Below are 19,338 nucleotides of genomic sequence, written 5' to 3'. Positions count from 1 at the left end.
TCTGAGACTTGGACCTCGGCTTAGAGGCCCATTCTTGAGGGGTGTTTTGGCCTGAGTATATCAGTCCGGGCGCCCCCGAGATCGTGGGTTTTTAAAACACTCGTCTGGGTGACGTCAGATATCGGGGACCTTGTGTTTGTTTTGTATTCGAAGCATTGTTGGTTGTTATGTCATATTCTTCAGAATCGTAAAGAACGTTTATCGGGCGTTAGGATCGGGGTGATTAGTGTTATAGTCTGGCAAGTTCGTTGATAACACTCCCATGATATGCGGGCGACAGGGGGAAAGACTGCGTAGGTGTGAAATCGTACGTGCGAGGAAGTGACATGCATCAGTCGTGGGTTTTTCATTCATCGCTACACGCCCCCTGGCCCGCGCGCAACATCGGGAGTGTTACGAACGAAGTTGCCAAGCTATAAGTGTGTGTGTGTGTGCTAGTACGTGTGTGTGTGCTAGTATGTGTGTATAACTGTATATTCATTCACAAATTCTAATTACAGGCGACGAAATCTGTAATAGCTCTTCTGCGGTACTACAGATGGACCAAGTTCTCCATACTATACGAGGAACCGTGGGTGACGGTAGCGTTAACTCTGGAGAACCACGCGAAGAAGAATAATATGACGGTGAACCATCAGCGACCAGTCATCGAAGGGTTCAAGTGCTGCGAGGAGAAAATGGCTTGTTGCGCACCCGGCTTCTGGTACCAGTTCATACAAGAGACCAAGAATAGAACCAGAAGTAAGTTAATCCACTTCTCATTATCAGCCTTTTAATGGTCCTCTAGAAGGCTATAGTCTGGCAAGTTCGTTGATGACACTCCCGTGATATGCGGGCGACGGGGGGAAAGAAGTAGAAAGAAGAGAAGTGAGGTGCATCAGTCGTGGGTTTTTCATTCATCGCTACACGCCACCCGGCCCGCGCGGACCATCGGGAGTGTTACGAACGAAGTTGCCAAGCTATAGGCCTTAGCATGTAGTTTTGGCAGTTTTGTGCATATTATGTAAATTTAAGGAATTTTGTTTTATACCTACACATTTTGATGTACTAACGGAACATACGAACAATATGTTATATGTACATATATAAGATGGAGAAAATTAATCCGATTATATTTCCTGTTTACAGTATATGTATTTTTGGGTTCAACCGCTGGTCTAATAGACATGATGACAGCCATGGAGTCACTGCAGTTGTTTGCTAAAGGAAAATACATGGTTATTTTCGTTGACATGATGACATATGTTCCTAAGGAATCATTGAAATATTTAATAAGTGAGTATGAAGCATAATATTTTTATAGCATTACATATTGAAATCTGCTGTATTTGATTTGCACGTAGTTTTTCTCTCTCCCACACAATGGATCCGGTACTCTCATACTCATTATCAGCCGATGGACGTCCACATCTGGACATAGGCCTCTTACATGGACCTCCAAGCATAACAGTCTCGAGCCGCCAGCATCCAGCGGCTCCCTGCAACCCGCTTTCCAGTGCGGGGACGCCATTCCAGCTCCTTGGAACCCCAACGTCTATCGGCTCTTCGAACTATGTGGCCTGCCCATTGCCACTTCACCTTCTCGACTCGCTGAGCTATGTCAGTGACTTTGGTTCATCTGCGGATCTCCTCATTTCATGTGCACTAACCTTATGGATATACTCGCATACGAAATCTATGAAATGCTAATAGTTCTATACTTGAACTATATTTGAACGAGTATCCAAAACTGTTATAATAGGATCTTACCAAATTTGGATAGGTAGGGAGAACAACACGAGCAGAGAAGGGGAGTGTTGATCGATCGTCAAGGAATTTCTTAACCCCACATCCAGTAGTCACAAGTCCTGGACTTTGCTTGGTGTTCGTCTCTCTACCACGCGATGGACCCGGCACCTGCACGGTTAATCCATGGAATGCTAAGATATTCGTCTCTTCGTCGCATTGCGTATAGAAACGGAGGACCGCGGCGCCACGCTGGTGTGCCCGAAGACGAACTGGGAGCTGCCGTTCAAGAAGCGCGCGCAGTCGCTGCTGGTGGTGGTGTCGTCGGAGCCCGAGGGCAGCTACGAGCTGTTCACGAGCAAAGTGCGCGACTACAACAGCATGAAGCCCTTCGAGTTCCCGCTGCCGGCCGTGTTCGAGAAGAAATTTAATAAGGTAATCTTGTCACCGGTCGAAACAGTTTCTTCATTAACAACCTATGAAAAAGTGGATGCACAATCAGCGGTCAAAAAACGTCCCCACTCAATGAGTGCCAAACACAACTTCTTGGCACTCAATTCAAGTTGTAGCATTTGCAAATTCAATCTTAAACTCAATCCTTAAGGTTGAATTTGCTCTGAATTTGGGATTTTATTGAATATTGGACTATATTTAAAGGCCTTTAAGTATAATTTTCTTTACGAATAATTCTAAAACTGTCAAAGCAAAATTGGCCAGTTTTTAAGTGAAATGTTCTACATGATTGTGCGCCCTTTTATTATTAGAGGTCAATGTTAACAACCCATATTCGGCTCACTAAGCACGAGTTTCCTCTTTCTCACTTCTCACACATAGAGAATTAAGAAAAATCTCAGGTATGCAGGTTTCCTCATGATATTTTTCTTTCACTGTTTAAGACAAGTGATATTTAATTTCTTATAACGCACATAACTGAAAAGTCGGAGGGCATGCCGGCCCTCGATCGGATTCGGACCTACGCCCTCCGAATTCAAATTGATTAATGACCCTTTTTAAAAAATATACGCTAGAGGCAGCACCAGTGACCATAATTAAAAAATAAAAATAATAAATATTATGTTTTGAATTATCCATTGTTCGATCGATCGATCGATAGCCTGATTGTTTTTTACTACAATAGTATGAAATGTTTTTCAGTTTGTATCAATATATGCGGCATATTTGTACGACTCGGTGAAGTTGTATGCGACGGCACTGCATACGCTTATAGAAGAGGAGACAACGTATAAAAACGAAAGTCTCACCTACGAAAAACTGATGACTATCGCCACTAATGGATCTCTAATTGTCTCGAAAATGATTCATATTACCCCCTTTAAAAGTAAGTAATACAAATACAGGGTGCTCGGAAATATTTCCTATAACTTGAAGGTGTTGACGAGCCCACTTATAGGAGCCGAACTGCATAACTAATATTTTTTTCAACTAAAAAAAAAATCTTTTTATGATTTCATACAAAGTATTTCATATAATTCCGACTATCCATGCCAACACACGCCTTTATCTATCCTTGCATTTTAAAATACGTAAAACTTGGCTACGTCATAATTATAAGGATGAGTATAAGGGACACATTTAAGATCTATTTACAAAAGAAATATTATTTACACCGAAAATATTAATTTTAGAACTTTCATAATTAAATTTCGGTAACAAATATAACCCCAGAGTTATGGGAAATACTCCCGAGCACCTTGTATATTTATTCAAAGTACTATACTATACAAGGACATTTGAAAAGTAAGGTCTTTTAGTTTATCTACCACTGAAATCTAGATCAAGTGAACATGTTCTGACCATATCTGTAGCACTATTCTATATTGATGTTTTTATAACTCTATATTGTAGGTTTCGATTTTTTTTGTGTACTATTGCATTAGAAGATAGATATCGACAAATTTTTAGACAAGTTGAGTTGTAGAAACATTGTCTACTACAGTTCTTCTATTCTCGGAACGGTTTGAATGATATACCTAGTACTAAGTTACACAGCACTTTGTGTGTGTAACGTAAAAGAGCGTCAGCACAGCAGAAACGAGCCTTTAAATTACAGTTTATAGTGATGCAGAGGGAAACAATTACACCAAATACTGATTATCAGACAACTGTTATTAACAACCACTCACGGGCAGATGACAATTTATTTCTTAATATGTTTTGCATTCCTAATGCTGCTTCAGTTTTTTCTCACCGATGCACTAGACTAGTCTAAACGTTTTTCTGTTCACCTTACTTCTACATCCAAAACTCTGAAAGTCTACCGAAAGTACATTTTGTAGTCACATACAGGCATTTCAGTTTTATATATATGTATATTTTTGTAGGTGTGGCGGGGATGTCTATACGTCTCGACGAGCGAGCCGACTCCGAGGGTAACTTCTCTGTACTGGCGTTCAAGAACACCACCGTCGAAGATATCAAGTGCAACGCCAGCATGGTTCCCGTTGGTCATTTCCAACAGAGTAGCAAAGAATTTCCAGTAAGTTTTAGTATATATAATAAATATTATAATATATAGTAATTTTTGTTTAGGTGGAATTCAGATGTCTCATTTTAATGACGTGCCAGTTGTCACAAACATTTTTGTGCGAGTTTTGTTTTGTATTTTAATGTCAAAATTAAGTTGAATGCAATGTTTAACAAAAGAAAAAAACACAAATTAAAAATAAGTTGAAATAAATATTTTTTAGTTTAAGTATGTATGTATGTTTAAATAAAATATTTTTTTTTATGTATGTGTCTTTACATCCCAGGAATACAAATCGAATGCTCTCGTACCAATTGACTGGCCTGACGGCATAAAACCAGAAGCTGAACCCTCATGTGGTTTTCTCAATGAAAAATGTCCAAAAGACGACTCGCAGATAACTTCACTGGTAGTGGCTGGTACATTAGCAGTTACACTATTCTGTGCGCTCGTGGTGACAATCAGCATTTATAGGAAGTGGAAAATTGAGCAGGAAATTGAGGGGTTGCTGTGGAAGATCGACCCTCAGGATATTGCTGGATATTTGGGCAGTGGTCTTGTCTGGTCGCCTAGTAAGGTACTTAACATCTGTCTATAATTGTTGTCTAGTAGCCTTATACGCATAGATCCCTTAGCAGTGGGAATATCGAGATAAAACATAGTAGAGATGCTATTTCATCGTCATTATTATCAACCCATATTTGGCTCACTGCTGAGCTCGAGTCTCCTCTCAGAACGAGAGGGGTTAGGCCAATAGTCCACCACGCTGACCCAATGCGGATTGGCAGACTTGACACACGCAGAGAATTAAGAAAATTGTCTGGTATGCAGGTTTCCTCACGATGTTTTGCTTTACCGTTTGAGACACGTGATATTTAATTTCTTAAAATGCACACAATTGAAAAGTTGGAGGTGCATTTATTGAAGATGCTATTTATTCCAGACTAATCTATATATCTGTGACAATTTCATCCAAATCCGATTAAACGTTCTGGAGTTATAAATAGTTTATTATATAATTTTATTACTTAAATAAAATGATCTATTTCTCTTTTACTACATACAGTTTAACTTATTTCTTATTTAATTTTAAAAAACCCAAGTTTTCAAATTAAAATAATGTACTTTATTTATTGTAATTTTATTAATCTTTTTAAATTGATTTAATTTCAGTTAAGTTTAGCAAGTGGGATATCCGGTGAAAGCAAATGTTGTACGCAAATATTCACTACAACAGCGCAATACAGAGGGAATGTTGTGAGAATAAAAGAATTGAAGTTTTCAAAGAAAAAGGTATGCATAGTGACATATTTTGAATATTTCTCACATTACGAGTCGTTGACGCGTGCTAGGTGGGCAGGAAAAATATTTTCGCTTAGTAATTATTACATTCTCAAAAAAAAAAACATACCACCCTTATAGATTGTCTTTTAGCCATAAAGCCTGTTGTACCTATAGCTGTAGTTGTAATTAGACTTGCACAATAGACACGATCGCTACAGTCGCTAATTACGTGCAGTGGTATACAATACTTTTTCTACGAGCATGATAAAAGAATTAGCAAAACTTGGTAAATAATATATACTCATAATTGGCGTTGGGCGTGGCCTCCTCGATTTTGTATCGGCGTGGCCTCCTAGATTTAGTCTCGGCTTTGCCTCCTAGGTTTTGTTTTTTTTAAGGAAGCCTGAATTTTTGTAGCCAATGTCAATTTGAGGATTTTATATTGAGTAGATTACGAAATGGGAGTATAAAAGGTATATTTCATTCATTCGAATCGCTGTTGTGTACAGGATATCCCCCGGGAGGTGATGAAGGAGATGCGTCTCCTGCGCGAGCTGAAGCACGACAACCTCAACTCGTTCATCGGCGCCGTGGTGGAGCCGCTGCGTGTGCTGCTCATCACCGACTACTGCGCTAAAGGAAGCTTGTATGTGAGTGCATTCATATTGATTAATCATCATCACTATTATTCTTAGGAATAATTATTATTGCACAATATCTTGTAAATATGACCAATATCCCCATTTCTCTTCCATAAGTTTAACACAGCTTTTTAGACACATTCTTTTATAATGTTCTAAATTGATCATTGTTGTTCTACTAGATTGAAAAAAAAATTTTTTTGAGACGTGATTACCCGAAAATTTTAATTTTTAATTACTTATTTGAGTATGCGAGCCTATACGCTGTTGGCGATGATGGTCTATATTTAAGCAGTTTCATGGCGTCACATTAAATAATCCTTTACCAAAGGAGCGTTTGAGAAAAATATTTGTTATTAAGTTTAACGTTTAGTAACATTATGACATCAAAAATTGGAAGACGACGTTTTTGACGTTTGCTTAATTTGGAAAATACATTTTTATAATTGAATTTTTATAGGAAATCCTTAACTTTTATTAATTGATATTGATATATTTCGTACCCTTATTCCATAGGAAATTAATGTTGTTTATGTTAAATTTGATATGAGTCAACTACCCTATTAGTTGGAGTGGGTACAACTATAGAATAGTGGGCGCGCACTTATATCCTCTCGGCTGTTTCGTCCGACCGCTTTACCGTGAAGTTATTGTGGCTTTTATCATTATAATCATCGCTATTTTACACGTTTCTCTTTGTGATATTTCCAAATATTAGATACATTTTTTTTTTAAATGTGTGTCCGACGGGAAACTAGACCTTAATTCGGCCCTGTCGCTAAATCCGTTCTTAATGGACGTTTATCTATAAACTACTTCCCTGGCAAATTTCTTCTTTGTACGTCAAGCGGTTACGACAGTTTGTGACATTTGACTACGATCTCATCTGAGGGTAAATGTAGATGTCGCTCAAGATGGAACGCACTTGCATAAAAAAGTGCTTTGTATAAAATAAAGTCTACCTTGTATAATTAGGTGACGTCATTCAAAATCAAAAATGGTAGACTCGCAAAGGACTAGTTGTTAAACGTCCTCCCTATATGGGTTTCAATTAAAAAGAAAATAATTTAGTTAATTAAGACTACAAATGTTATTTCTTTTTTCAGGATATAATTGAAAACGAGGACATAAAGTTGGATCAAATGTTTATATCTTCGCTAGTACATGATCTCATTAAGGTGAGATATAAAATACAAACACTTGTAATATTGCAATAGTGCATTAGTAATAGTTTGAAATTTCTCAACTTTGATGTACATTCTGTTTAACATTAAAATTTGCCAATTGCTGTATGTACTTTAGTCGGCCCAGTTTTTAACTTTATCTTGAATTTTGCGAAATAATACTTAAATTGTGTAACACAACTTGTCGATATGAATTATATTATAGAATGACTTACCCTAACATCTTTCAGTTATACAAAACACTTTGATACACCGTATAGTGATTAAGACTGACTTATTTTGTATTTTTTTAATATTTTGGACATCTTGGTTGTTTTAAGTTAATTATTGTTATAATATTCATTATTTCAGGGTATGATATTCATTCATACTTCGCCATTAATTTATCACGGAAATCTCAAATCGTCGAATTGTGTGGTTACTTCACGGTGGATGCTCCAGGTAAAACTAATAAACTATTTAAACAATTTTTTGTAATAAATATTTCTTGAAAACAGGTTAAGTTAGGTTAGGTTATATAATATAAGTTTGTTATATTGTTTGTATACTATTATATGATTCGACATGGAATATATTGCGTACATTTCGTATTACGTACTTATTTGCAATACGAAGATGCTTTTGAAAAGGAAAATGGTAAAAGAATAACTGCAACTTTTGATTTTAATATATAACTTGAAAAAAAAAATACGTTATTTTCCTACTTATATATTTAAGAAAGAACTGGCCACTAATAGCAGATTTGTTAAATTACACATTTCCTTTTAGGTTACTGATTTTGGTCTCCACGATTTAAGGTGTTGTGCTGAAAACGATTTCATTGGAGAACATCAATACTACAGAGGTAGGAAGTAATTGAACTTCTATTTCCTTTAATTTGTAACATATATAAAGTTACCTAATATTTTATTTCTCAACTAACATTAATGTTATTTAAAAAGAATAAAAGAAATTATATACAGGTTTCGAACTTATAGTCTTACAGTATCATAACAACTTTGTGAGATTTCTTTTGTATTTAGTTGAATAAATACTTCTTAAATATTTACATTTATTTTTAGGTTTACTATGGAAATCTCCAGAATTGCTAAGACAGCTAGATGATCCGAATGGATTTGTTGGTGGGACCCAGAAAGGAGATGTTTATGCATTCGGCATCATACTGTATGAAATAATTGCCAGACGTGGTCCATTTGGCTTTGCAACTGAACCCAAAGGTATTTTTTTTGTAATAACTAGAAGATTAAATAAACGCAAAAACAAAAATACATTGATGCATTTTTCTATATCATCATTATCAACCCATATTTGGCTCACTGCTGAGCACGAGTCTCCTTTCAGAATGAGAGGGGTTATGCCAATAGTCCACCACGCTGGCCCAATGCGGATTGGACTTCACACACGCAGAGAATTAAGAAAACTCTCTGGTATGCAGGTTTCCTCACGATGTTTTCCTTCACCATTATTTTTCTATATATTGAAATAAATACGGCTGTTGACCTAACAGTTGATCTTCAGGTGGTGGGTGACCCTTAAGATCCGTTTTAAATGAAATATTTTCGAATTCGAGAATATTTGACAGTCAGTTTTCGGTCAGGGACATGCACCTCCAACTTATCAGTTATATGCAAACGGTGAAGAAAAAACATCTTAAAGAAACCTGAGAAGTTTCACACGCGGATTGGCGGACTTCACACACGAAGACTGCCAATCCGCGTTGATCCAGCGCGGTGGACTATTAGTCTATCCCTTCTTATACTGAGAAGACACTCGTGCTCAACAGCCGAATATGGGTTGTTAACTCAGACCAATTATTGTATAGGACCTGCCTTGCTAGACGTTACTTTTGTGTCAAAGTATATGATCAACGATCTAATGCGATTATAAAAACTGTCTCTATAGAATCGATGTTAAATAGTGGTAATCGTGTTCGTCGGTTAAAGAGCTCCGTAAAATACCTTTTTGTGTAATTGAATTGTGTAAAAAACGGGCAAAAAGTTCTAGTTTAGTATAAGATATATACCAAATCTAAGCTCGTTTTCCTCAGAAAATGACAGACAATTTTGTTCGTGACTATGAGTACGATACAGGTCCTTCTATAATTGGTCTGAGGTTGTTAACGATGATGAATGAATTCCGCAGACATAGTTGAGAGAGTGAAGCGCGGCACGCGCGCGGACGGCGAGGAGCCGCTGCGGCCGGACACGCGCGCGCTGGAGGGCGCGGTGGACGAGTACGCGCTCAGCGTCATGCGCGACTGCTGGGCCGAGGACCCCGCCGCGCGCCCCGACTTCCCCGTCATACGCAGCCGGCTCAAGAAGCTGAAGTCTGGCAAGTATGTACACATTTTTTTATTATTTTTTTTAAATTAAATTTGCCATATTATCTTTTAAATATGACCAATATTCCCATTCCCCTCCAAGTAGTCAGGAAGGACTGTATTACTCGTAGGATAGGTACAACAATAGATCAACGTGATGAGTCCGGCCGAGATGGCGTTTTTACTGTTGAGCTAATGAGGCTTTGAACATGTGCAATACAATTTTTAACGGATTTTAAGATTTTAGTTCGTTATAAAGAATTTTTGTAATATGAAGGGAAATGAGAGAATTTAGAAAATTAATCGAATTTCTCAAAATACAATAATTTCTAATTTCACCACTTTTAATGGGTAAATACATTATATATTTCAAACACACTCATTCTATTAGTTTTAGCACCTCAAAGATTTAGTCGGAATCTTTTGTAAGCTACTGTTGTAGTAAAAAAAATTACACTATTAAATACTTCTGAAAATATTTGTTGGAGTCTAATTATATGTACAATGTAATTGTAACTGATGATAGGAAGCTGTAAAGTGAGCCGTTGTATAATTTAAGTTTTTGCTCCATAGGTCAAGAAATATTATGGACCAAATGATGGACATGATGGAGAAGTATGCCAATAATTTAGAAGAACTAGTCACTGAGAGAACCAGGCTGTTAATAGAAGAGAAACAGAAAACAGAGGACTTGCTCCATAGAATGCTACCGAAGTAAGTGATGCGTCTCCTACTTGAATGTAATTACTTGTATGTAATGTTAGATAATGTCCAAAAAACCAAGTTTATTAATGATAATTTAACATATCGATGTGGCTTCATTAACGTGTATGTTTTCAATGTATAACCTCTTTTTAGTTACATGCAAATACCATTAGCATTGGACACGTTCATATGATATCCGGGAAAATAACAATACATTGCCTGACGAATGTTTTATCTACATCATTATTTTTGTACATCAAATAAACGGTAGAGTTCATTGAAGTGTAGGTTTGTTTCTTGGTTTAAGTTTATCTCATGTTGTGTATGAATATTGAATTAAAATTCACAAGAGACGTAAGAATCGCACTCTTTCTATTTTTACCTCAGACCAATTATCTTTGGACTTGACTTGACACTCAAATTCACCGTCAAAATTGTCGTGTCGTTTTTTGGGTGAGACGAGGTAAACTCATATATCGAAACTATTTATTATTTAACAACAATAAATAAACCCTGTGTCCTTACACTACACACAACTATAAATTTAAATCGTTATACACACACATGTAATTTTAACGCAATGAAACATCGATTCTATAGACGCAGTTTGTATAAACATGTTAGATCGTGATCATATACTTTTAACAGAGGGCTAACGTCTAGCGAGGCAGGTCTTAAGGTCTGAGAATTTTGAAATTTTTGAAAAATATGTCTATCGATGAAATCACAGTAGAATGATGCCTACCTTATGGTTAGCGGGTGCAAATTGGAGCATTGTAAGACATACATTCCATAAATGCCATGCGTGTTCCTCTGTTATGGGGGAATGTTTTCCCATTTAACATCAGAGTTATAAAGTAAGGCATTTACAACTTGCAAGAAAGGTCTACCACTCTTACGATTGGAAAGCAAACTCACAACAGCTACCAGATTTGAAATCTGAAGACTTAGGATTTGATGCCCATCCAATGGAGTAATCATTGGCATTGGCCATCTTTAGCGCAATTTGATCTTTTATTCAATGAGTTAGTTATAACTTATAGTTACACTATTGATTAAGAGCCGTTCCAGAGGGTGTGTGTGTGTGTGTGGGTTCGAATCCGGTCCGGGGCAAGCACCTCCATCTTTTCAGTTGTGTGTATTTTAAGAAATTAAATATCACGTGTCTTAAACGTTGAAAGGAAATATCGTGAGGAAACCTGCATACCAGAGAATTTTCTTAATTCTCTGCGTGTGTGAAGTCTGTCAATCCGCATTGGGCCTGCGTGGTGGATTATTGGCCTAACCCCTCTCATTCTGAGAGGAGACTCGAGCTCAGCAGTGATCCGAATATGGGTTGACAGTGATGATGACACTATTTATAATTCAAGAACGGCTGGACTGATTTGGCTGAAAATTGGTGGAGTAGTAGGAGGTAGCTTAGAACCAGGAGACAGATATAAGTAGCGGTAAGCTATGGGTAGGATAGGTTAGGGCAGGGGTAGGTAAGAGGTAGAGTAGGAGTAGGGTAGGGTAAGATTTCACGCGGAAAATGTCGCGGGCGTCTGTTAGTACTTTAAACGAGTATAAATATTATAACGCGTAGGTGACTTTCCATTTCCCATTAATTCTTTACAGCACACCTGTAGTACTAAGAATGCTTGCTGCGGTTCTTGCATCTCTTATGGCGATTTGATATCAACTATTATTGTTTCATTATATTAATATTATGGGTGTTTGCATGTTACTTAATGGAGAATGCATATAATTATAAGTAAGGTGAAGTTACCGTGACTAATGAAGGTACGTAACGTTGTTGTAATTAGTAAATGTAAGCACAGATACGAAAAACGCAAATACAACAAGCCGCATCGCACTGGCTGACCGACAGTGGTGTGCGTACTGGTTTACATTCAGTCCACTCATCTAACTCTTCTCTAAGCAAAATACGTTTGAGTGGGATAAGGAGTATTGATTAAACTGCGGCGGAGAATTATAAAAAAAAACACTATATTATATTTATATGGGATTTCATACCATTCGTCCGAGATTGCGCACATTGTTCCTGCCAATATGTTTTTTTTTTATCTAAACAACTTGTAATCTTTTACATTTGATGACTGTCGAACTATGGAAGAAGTATAAAGAAATCCTTTACCCTTTAAATATATATCAAACAATGGTTTATTATTAGGAAAACGATAAGTGTTTCATTTTCTGTGTGCAATTTCGTACCATGGTATCATTTAAATACTCTAAAACCATAATGTAATACTCGTAAAACAATAACTTCAAAACATATCTGAATAGGTGACCTGACTTATATTCATAATGTGTAATGTCAGTAACTCATAATTTCCTATGCACAATTGTATAGATAAATCATTAAATTATAGTCGTTGCTTTAAAAAACACGTATGCATAAATAATAAAATTATAAAAAAAAATCCCTAATATTGTTGGTAATTGGTATGTAAAAAATAATTGTCAACATGTTATTTTAGGCTCGTAATATTGTAATAAAACATAATATTCGATTTGTTACATACTCATTTGTAAATACTAATGTGAATTTAGGACATTTTTTTGGAGTCGGAAAGACGCGTTAGAGACAGTAACAGTGTTCTTTCGTTGCTCAATTTGTTGTGATCTATCGGCACGGACTTGATGTAAAGCAGTACTTGCTCATCATAATGTATCGAAAAAGGAAAAAAAAAATTGTAATTTAATTCACTTTGTTGTACTTGTGTTCTTTTCCAGATGTGGGGGTTGAATCCATTATAGAAATGTCGTGAAAATGTCTTGAGGTAATTAACTCTCTACTGGTGATTGTAGTTAAAGCGTTTTCCCTCACGCTGTGGGGATTGTGCGGTCTAACAGACGTTATTAGAGCTTGCTTTGGGTCTTGTGGTTTTTAACATTGAGAGATTTGATCGGTGTTGGTAATAACGTTGGCTTGTGCGATGCGATTGAGTATTCTAGTGTTTAGATGTTACGGATCTACGAGACTTGGTAATTATGATTAACCATAGAAAGCATGTTTTAATTATAATGTTCTAACTTTATTGTACACTTTTTCTTATTTATTCAATTTATCTGTATTATATGCAATTTTTATTTTATCTACTTATATTATAATTAGTAAGTCGAAATTAATAGTTTGCTTCACATGTAGTGTTAGTGATATCAATTAGATAGTATGTAGCCGTAGAATAATTGATTCTAAATATTACATTTACTGTATAGTTGTTTTCTTTAAGCATGATGTTGATTGATTTTAATCATTGTACCTAGTCAGTAAAATTATATTTTTGTAAATCAATTGTTTCCATTGCAACTAAAATATTTACAGATCAAAACTTTTAAGACCATTTTAAAATGAAATATGAGGTATTTACATCATAATGAAGAATATAAACCTAAAAACTGTAGTGAAATAAAAACATAGTAACATAACGTCAGTAGGAAAGTACAGTAAGTAAAGACATGTGAATGAATATCTATATGTCTATTATTGTTTATGGTCAAATAATAGACAACAGTGGAATGTTGATTGTGATCTAAATAATCACTTAGTATTTCGTTATCCAGAAGTTTTTTGCTACGCTTAGTGTTCCAACGTATGAATTTCATTTCATTAAACAAATGCATACATTTCTTAAAATCCCTTATTACATATCATCAATGGAATCAATGTTTATTTAGATACATAATGAATTTTGTATTTTTTTTTGCTATTAAGAGTGGTTCTTACGCTTTATAGAGTGTTGCAAAGTTTGGATAATAATGTGACCAAAAATAGAAGTTCACTATATAGAGTTTACATTGTATTTAGTGTACACAACAGTTTTTCTATACTTAAGCCATACTCTATGTACACTGTTTACCAACAAACAAATTAGAAATGAAGGTAGAAAACGCATGTCATTTCATAACTTATTTTAAATTATGTATTGTTTTTTTATAAATTGTTATTCACATCACAAGTGTGTAGAACAATTAGATATACTTAATATATTAAGTATATCTAATTGTTCGAAGCTTAATAATCAACATTTTTATTATTTTAAGAATAAGTTAATTATAATTATTATTAGGCATGAAATGACCGATTTATACCCTCATTTCTGATTAGTTTGTTGGTAAACAGTGCACATTGAGTATGGCTTAAGTAGAGGTGAAAATTTTAACAAATTGAACCTTATTTATTTCTACATTTGAATGAGTTCGTTATATTATAGAGTTTATGTTTATTTTAAAAATTAAACTGTCGTGAGTGTTATTCATATTAATTTATTATGAAACACGGCTAAAAGTCACGCGATACAACGTCGGAGTATGCCCGACTAGTTTCGAACCCATACGGGGCCCTTAGTCATGAGTTCTTCTTGTTCTTGTTGTTTATGTTTATTGTAGCCAATCGGCTTTTGTTGTAGGTCAGTGGCTCGAAGGTTGACCACGGGCGAGGGTGTGGAGCCGGAGTCATTCGACTCCGTCACCATATACTTCAGCGACATCGTGGGCTTCACCGCCATGTCGGCGGAGAGTACGCCGCTGCAGGTGGTCAACTTCCTCAATGACCTGTACACTGTCTTCGATAGGATAATTAGAGGCTATGACGTGTATAAAGTGGAAACTATCGGGGATGCTTATATGGTGGTATGTATTTGCATATATATGTATGTAGAGTTAGCGATGCCCCGCGCGCACTACTTCATACCAGCGCAGTCCTTCCCTCTGCCCCGCGCGCACTACTTCATACCTGCGCAGTCCTTCCCTCTGCCCCGCGCGCACGACTTCACACCCGCACATTCCTTGCCCCCCGTCGCCCGCATATCATGGGAGTGTTATCAACAAACTTGTAAAGTTATAGTACATAAATTACAATTAAAATCAAGATGCGTGAGGTGACTACGGGTGGGAGAAAGGCACGCGCGTCATTTAGCCTCTTCGCTACGTTTTGATGATATGAAACGTTATAAAGCTTGAATGAGATTAACACAATAATAAATAAGTGAACGACCTTACCTTTACGTGAGTTAATATTTTATTCGATAAGATTTCTTTTGATATTTCCTTCAATTATTAAGTATTAATTCCTATAATCAATCATGTCCTCAGTCGCAAGACAATTGCTGTCTTAGCCGATTGGGAGTCTGAACCTCTGTAACTTGATACATCCCATTAAGATATTTACTGTAACACTCCAGGTATCCGGCCTCCCAATAAGGAATAACGACAGACACGTGGGTGAGATAGCATCGATGGCGCTGGAGCTCCTCAACGCTGTCAAGACGCACAAAATATCGCACAGACCGAACGAGATACTCAAACTAAGAATAGGGATCCACACAGGTAATTTTCACTTGTAGGTGATCTGGTAGAATGGTCGTGGTTGTTATAGAGAGTGCGTTTATGTATTCAGAGCGATGCTTCCCTTTTATTGGCGGCTACCTTCATTGAGATCTCATTAAAAACCTGTTTTGGAGAATTAATTGTCCAACAAACACTTATCAGAGAATTATTGTCATCAATCAATCATTGTAATGTAATACTCAGGGGCAGAAGAACTTATCCCAAAACAGGTGGTACAGCTAAATAATACAACAATAATAAAGATTATAAGTTTTGTAGTAAATTAAGTTTTGTATGTTGTAAAACTTGGGAATAAATGGCTTATTTATTTTTTAATCCACAGGTGCGGTAGTGGCAGGCGTGGTCGGGCTGACGATGCCGCGCTACTGTCTGTTCGGCGACACCGTCAACACGGCGTCGCGCATGGAGTCCAACGGGGAGCCGCTGCGCATACACATCTCGCCGAGCTGCAAGCAGGCGCTCGACAAGCTGGGCGGATACGTCGTCGAGCCGAGGGGCACCATCCCCATCAAGGGCAAGGGCCAGGTATAATATTCTACATTATTCCAATAGTGTTCACATATACACACTTACGCACGCACGTTCACACGCAAGCTCACACGTCACGCGCACGCACGCACGCAATATCACATCCACACAGATCCGCACGCATATACCCGTGCTGGGCTGACGATGCCGCGCTATTGTTACGGATACGTCGTCGAGCCGAGGGGCACCATTCCCATCAAGGGCAAGGGCCAGGTATATTACTATTTCAATAGTGTTCACATATACACACTTACGCACGCACGTTCACACGCAAGCTCACGCGTCACGCGCACGCAATATCACATGCACACAGATACGCACGCATATACCCGTGCTGGGCTGACGATGCCGCGCTATTGTTACGGATACGTCGTCGAGCCGAGGGGCACCATTCCCATCAAGGGCAAGGGCCAGGTATATTACTATTTCAATAGTGTTCACATATACACACTTACGCACGCACGTTCACACGCAAGCTCACGCGTCACGCGCACGCAATATCACATCCACACAGATCCGCACGCATATACCCGTGCTGACGATGCCGCGCTATTGTTACGGATAGGTCGTCGAGCCGAGGGGCACCATTCCCATTAAGGGCAAGGACCAGGTATATATTCTACACTATTTTAATAGTGTTTATTCGCGCACAGACGCACATTTACACGCAGGCACGCACTCCCGCACGCAAAGTCATACGCGCACGCAAGTTCACATTTACACACATACACATGCACACAAACATGTACGCACGCACGCACCTACGGACGCACATATACACACACTTGTATCGGCGATACAGTCAACGATACTAGAGCCAAATTCGACGTGCAATGTTTATCAACAAACAAATTAAAAGTGAGGGAAAATCGCTAGTCATTACACACTTATTCATTTTAATGAACTTGTTCCTAAATTAATTAAAATAAAGATTAAAAATAATAAGCTTAATTTCTAATTTGTTTGTTGATAAACATATACAGTGACTTTGACTTTAGTATAGCATTTCGTATGAATTTTGTGGACATATGGACACATCACATTTAATTAATATAAGGATATCGGGTAATAAAGACAATATTTATGTAACTTGTTTTTGATAAAATATTGAAATGTATATGCGTATTTCCGTATTGGACAAGAGGGTTTTTGTTTTACATATAGTTTTTAAACGTATAATTAAGCTAGGTTGGTGCATTATTTTTAGCTGCAAACGTATTGGCTGGTTGGTGCGACTGAGAAGGCGATACAGAAGAGGACGGTAGAGGGAGAAGAACGACCACTGTTCTGTCGCCCGCGGCGAAGTCCCAGACTGACTGACTCAAGGCATCCATCTATCTCAGGTACATAGACTATATAAATTATCTAGTTTATGGTTTTCGAAGTTCTTTCCAGTTTGAAATTGGATTTTGAAAAAAAATACAAGATTTATTTTTATTTTAGCATGCATTGAGCAAACTTGCACTAAGTTAACAATTTATTTTGGAATTGGTAGTTTTGTTGATTGATGATTGATGTTTTACGTAACGTAAAAAAAAATCGATTTTAAAAATTATTTCACTAACGATTCTTTCCCTATTGTACATTATCAGCTAGTAAAATAGGCTATATTTAGGGTGAAAATCCACGACGGCTTAACTAGTATTGTGATACAGTTAAATTGGCTAAAAGCGACGAATAATTTACATTACAATATTAACTATTATAATACAGGTTATTTAAAATAATGTTTAATGTATGCAAAATTAGTAATTTTTATTCTGAATCATAATTAATTATAGCCTTTTATGGTAAGCGTCCATAGATCCGCATCGTACGTATCGGACGCATCGCATCAAATGGATTTTTAATTTTACGGTAGATAAAATTCATTCGATGCGATCCGTACGATGTGGATCAATGGACGCACTTGTATGACGTTCTATACAAAGAATACCAAAAATCGTTTGATGCTATGCGTCCGATGCATAGAATGCGGATCTGTGGACGCCTGACTTCATAAACTTTATGCTTGTTTGTTTTGTGAAATTCTTTGTATGTTACAATGTGGATTGCAGTGCTAGTTATTGTTTGACTAATGTATTAGAGATGTGCTTAAATATTGCATAATCCATACAATATTAGTGAAAATGTATATTCATCATCAGTCAACTTAAAAAAAAAATCAGAAACAATAAGTTCTGAAACTTGCGGATATGGTGTTTAGTGGGCTATATTCATGCCTAAATTAATGCGAAATGAATCAATAGCGGTACAAACGGCGCGGTCGGGGAGTGTTCGCGTCCGTACGAATGCGCATACTCATTCCGCAGCTAACTTCACAAACATAAAGATCCGCGAGCACTGTAGGTAGGTTTGTGAATGAATTTATTTACCTAACCGGGAATGGTTTTGTGCGATACTTGGCTATTATTGTATGTGATTGTACGAATGTATGTACAAGCGACCACATTGTAACATGCCGTCGCCAATGAGTGGTGTCGGTTGTGTAGAGCTGAAGAGCGACGGTCGCTCGGGGAGCGGCAGCGGCGGCATCCGCCAGCGCCTGCACAGCGGCGCCTCGCTGCCCGCGCCCGCCTCGCCGCCCGCCCGCCGCGCGCCCATTAACACACACAACAGGTACCTGCTTTTTTTATTCATCATCATCATCGTCATTCGGCCCACTGCTGAGCTCGGAGTCTCCTCTTAGAATAACAGGGGTTAGGCCAATAGTCCACCACGCTGGCCCAATGCGTATTACTTTTTTATTACTTTGCCCAAAATGTAATGTAATGGAAGCGGGCTAACTTGTTAGAAGTATGATGAAAATCCACACCCCTTTCAGTTTCTACTTGGCGGTACGTCTTTGTCTTTGGGTGGTAACAGCTGAAGCCTCCCACCAGCCATATTAAAGCCGATTGAAGTTTTCTCGACTAATCGAGAAAACTTCAATCGGCCCAGTCGGAACCGAGAAGCTGTTTCTTGTAAATCCACCGCGCACACCACTGCGCCACGGAGGTCGTCGAAATATGTGTTATGTCCTACTAAGTCTTCCAGGGCCTAGGGCCAGGCCAGATCCACGACGCTTAAATTTATATTCGTTCATTTCAAGTAGACTCTAAAACGTCAATT

At 37.5% G+C, this 19,338-nt stretch overlaps 1 protein-coding gene across 4 annotated transcripts in view; it reads left to right on the top strand.

Moving 5' to 3' along the window:
- The window catches only part of LOC112053871 (receptor-type guanylate cyclase Gyc76C), a 36,607-nt gene that overhangs the window by 16,411 nt on the left and 858 nt on the right, over positions 1-19,338 (top strand). For all 4 annotated transcript variants that reach the window (XM_024093460.2, XM_024093459.2, XM_024093463.2 and 1 more), the window contains exons 6-24: positions 501-741; positions 1,129-1,275; positions 1,955-2,160; positions 2,881-3,064; positions 4,068-4,222; positions 4,497-4,787; positions 5,384-5,503; positions 6,004-6,144; positions 7,242-7,313; positions 7,671-7,760; positions 8,088-8,163; positions 8,381-8,536; positions 9,462-9,654; positions 10,213-10,353; positions 14,760-14,982; positions 15,534-15,678; positions 16,022-16,224; positions 17,435-17,570; positions 18,720-18,846. In XM_024093460.2, coding sequence (XP_023949228.1) covers positions 501-741; positions 1,129-1,275; positions 1,955-2,160; positions 2,881-3,064; positions 4,068-4,222; positions 4,497-4,787; positions 5,384-5,503; positions 6,004-6,144; positions 7,242-7,313; positions 7,671-7,760; positions 8,088-8,163; positions 8,381-8,536; positions 9,462-9,654; positions 10,213-10,353; positions 14,760-14,982; positions 15,534-15,678; positions 16,022-16,224; positions 17,435-17,570; positions 18,720-18,846 — 3,047 coding nt within the window. The remainder of the gene's footprint in view (positions 1-500; positions 742-1,128; positions 1,276-1,954; positions 2,161-2,880; positions 3,065-4,067; positions 4,223-4,496; positions 4,788-5,383; positions 5,504-6,003; positions 6,145-7,241; positions 7,314-7,670; positions 7,761-8,087; positions 8,164-8,380; positions 8,537-9,461; positions 9,655-10,212; positions 10,354-14,759; positions 14,983-15,533; positions 15,679-16,021; positions 16,225-17,434; positions 17,571-18,719; positions 18,847-19,338) is intronic.

This window comes from Bicyclus anynana, chromosome 5 (assembly GCF_947172395.1).
Source record: "Bicyclus anynana chromosome 5, ilBicAnyn1.1, whole genome shotgun sequence".
NCBI lineage: Eukaryota > Metazoa > Arthropoda > Insecta > Lepidoptera > Nymphalidae > Bicyclus > Bicyclus anynana.
The sequence above is the reverse complement of the archived record's forward strand: the minus strand, read 5'-3'. Positions and strand labels throughout refer to the sequence as shown.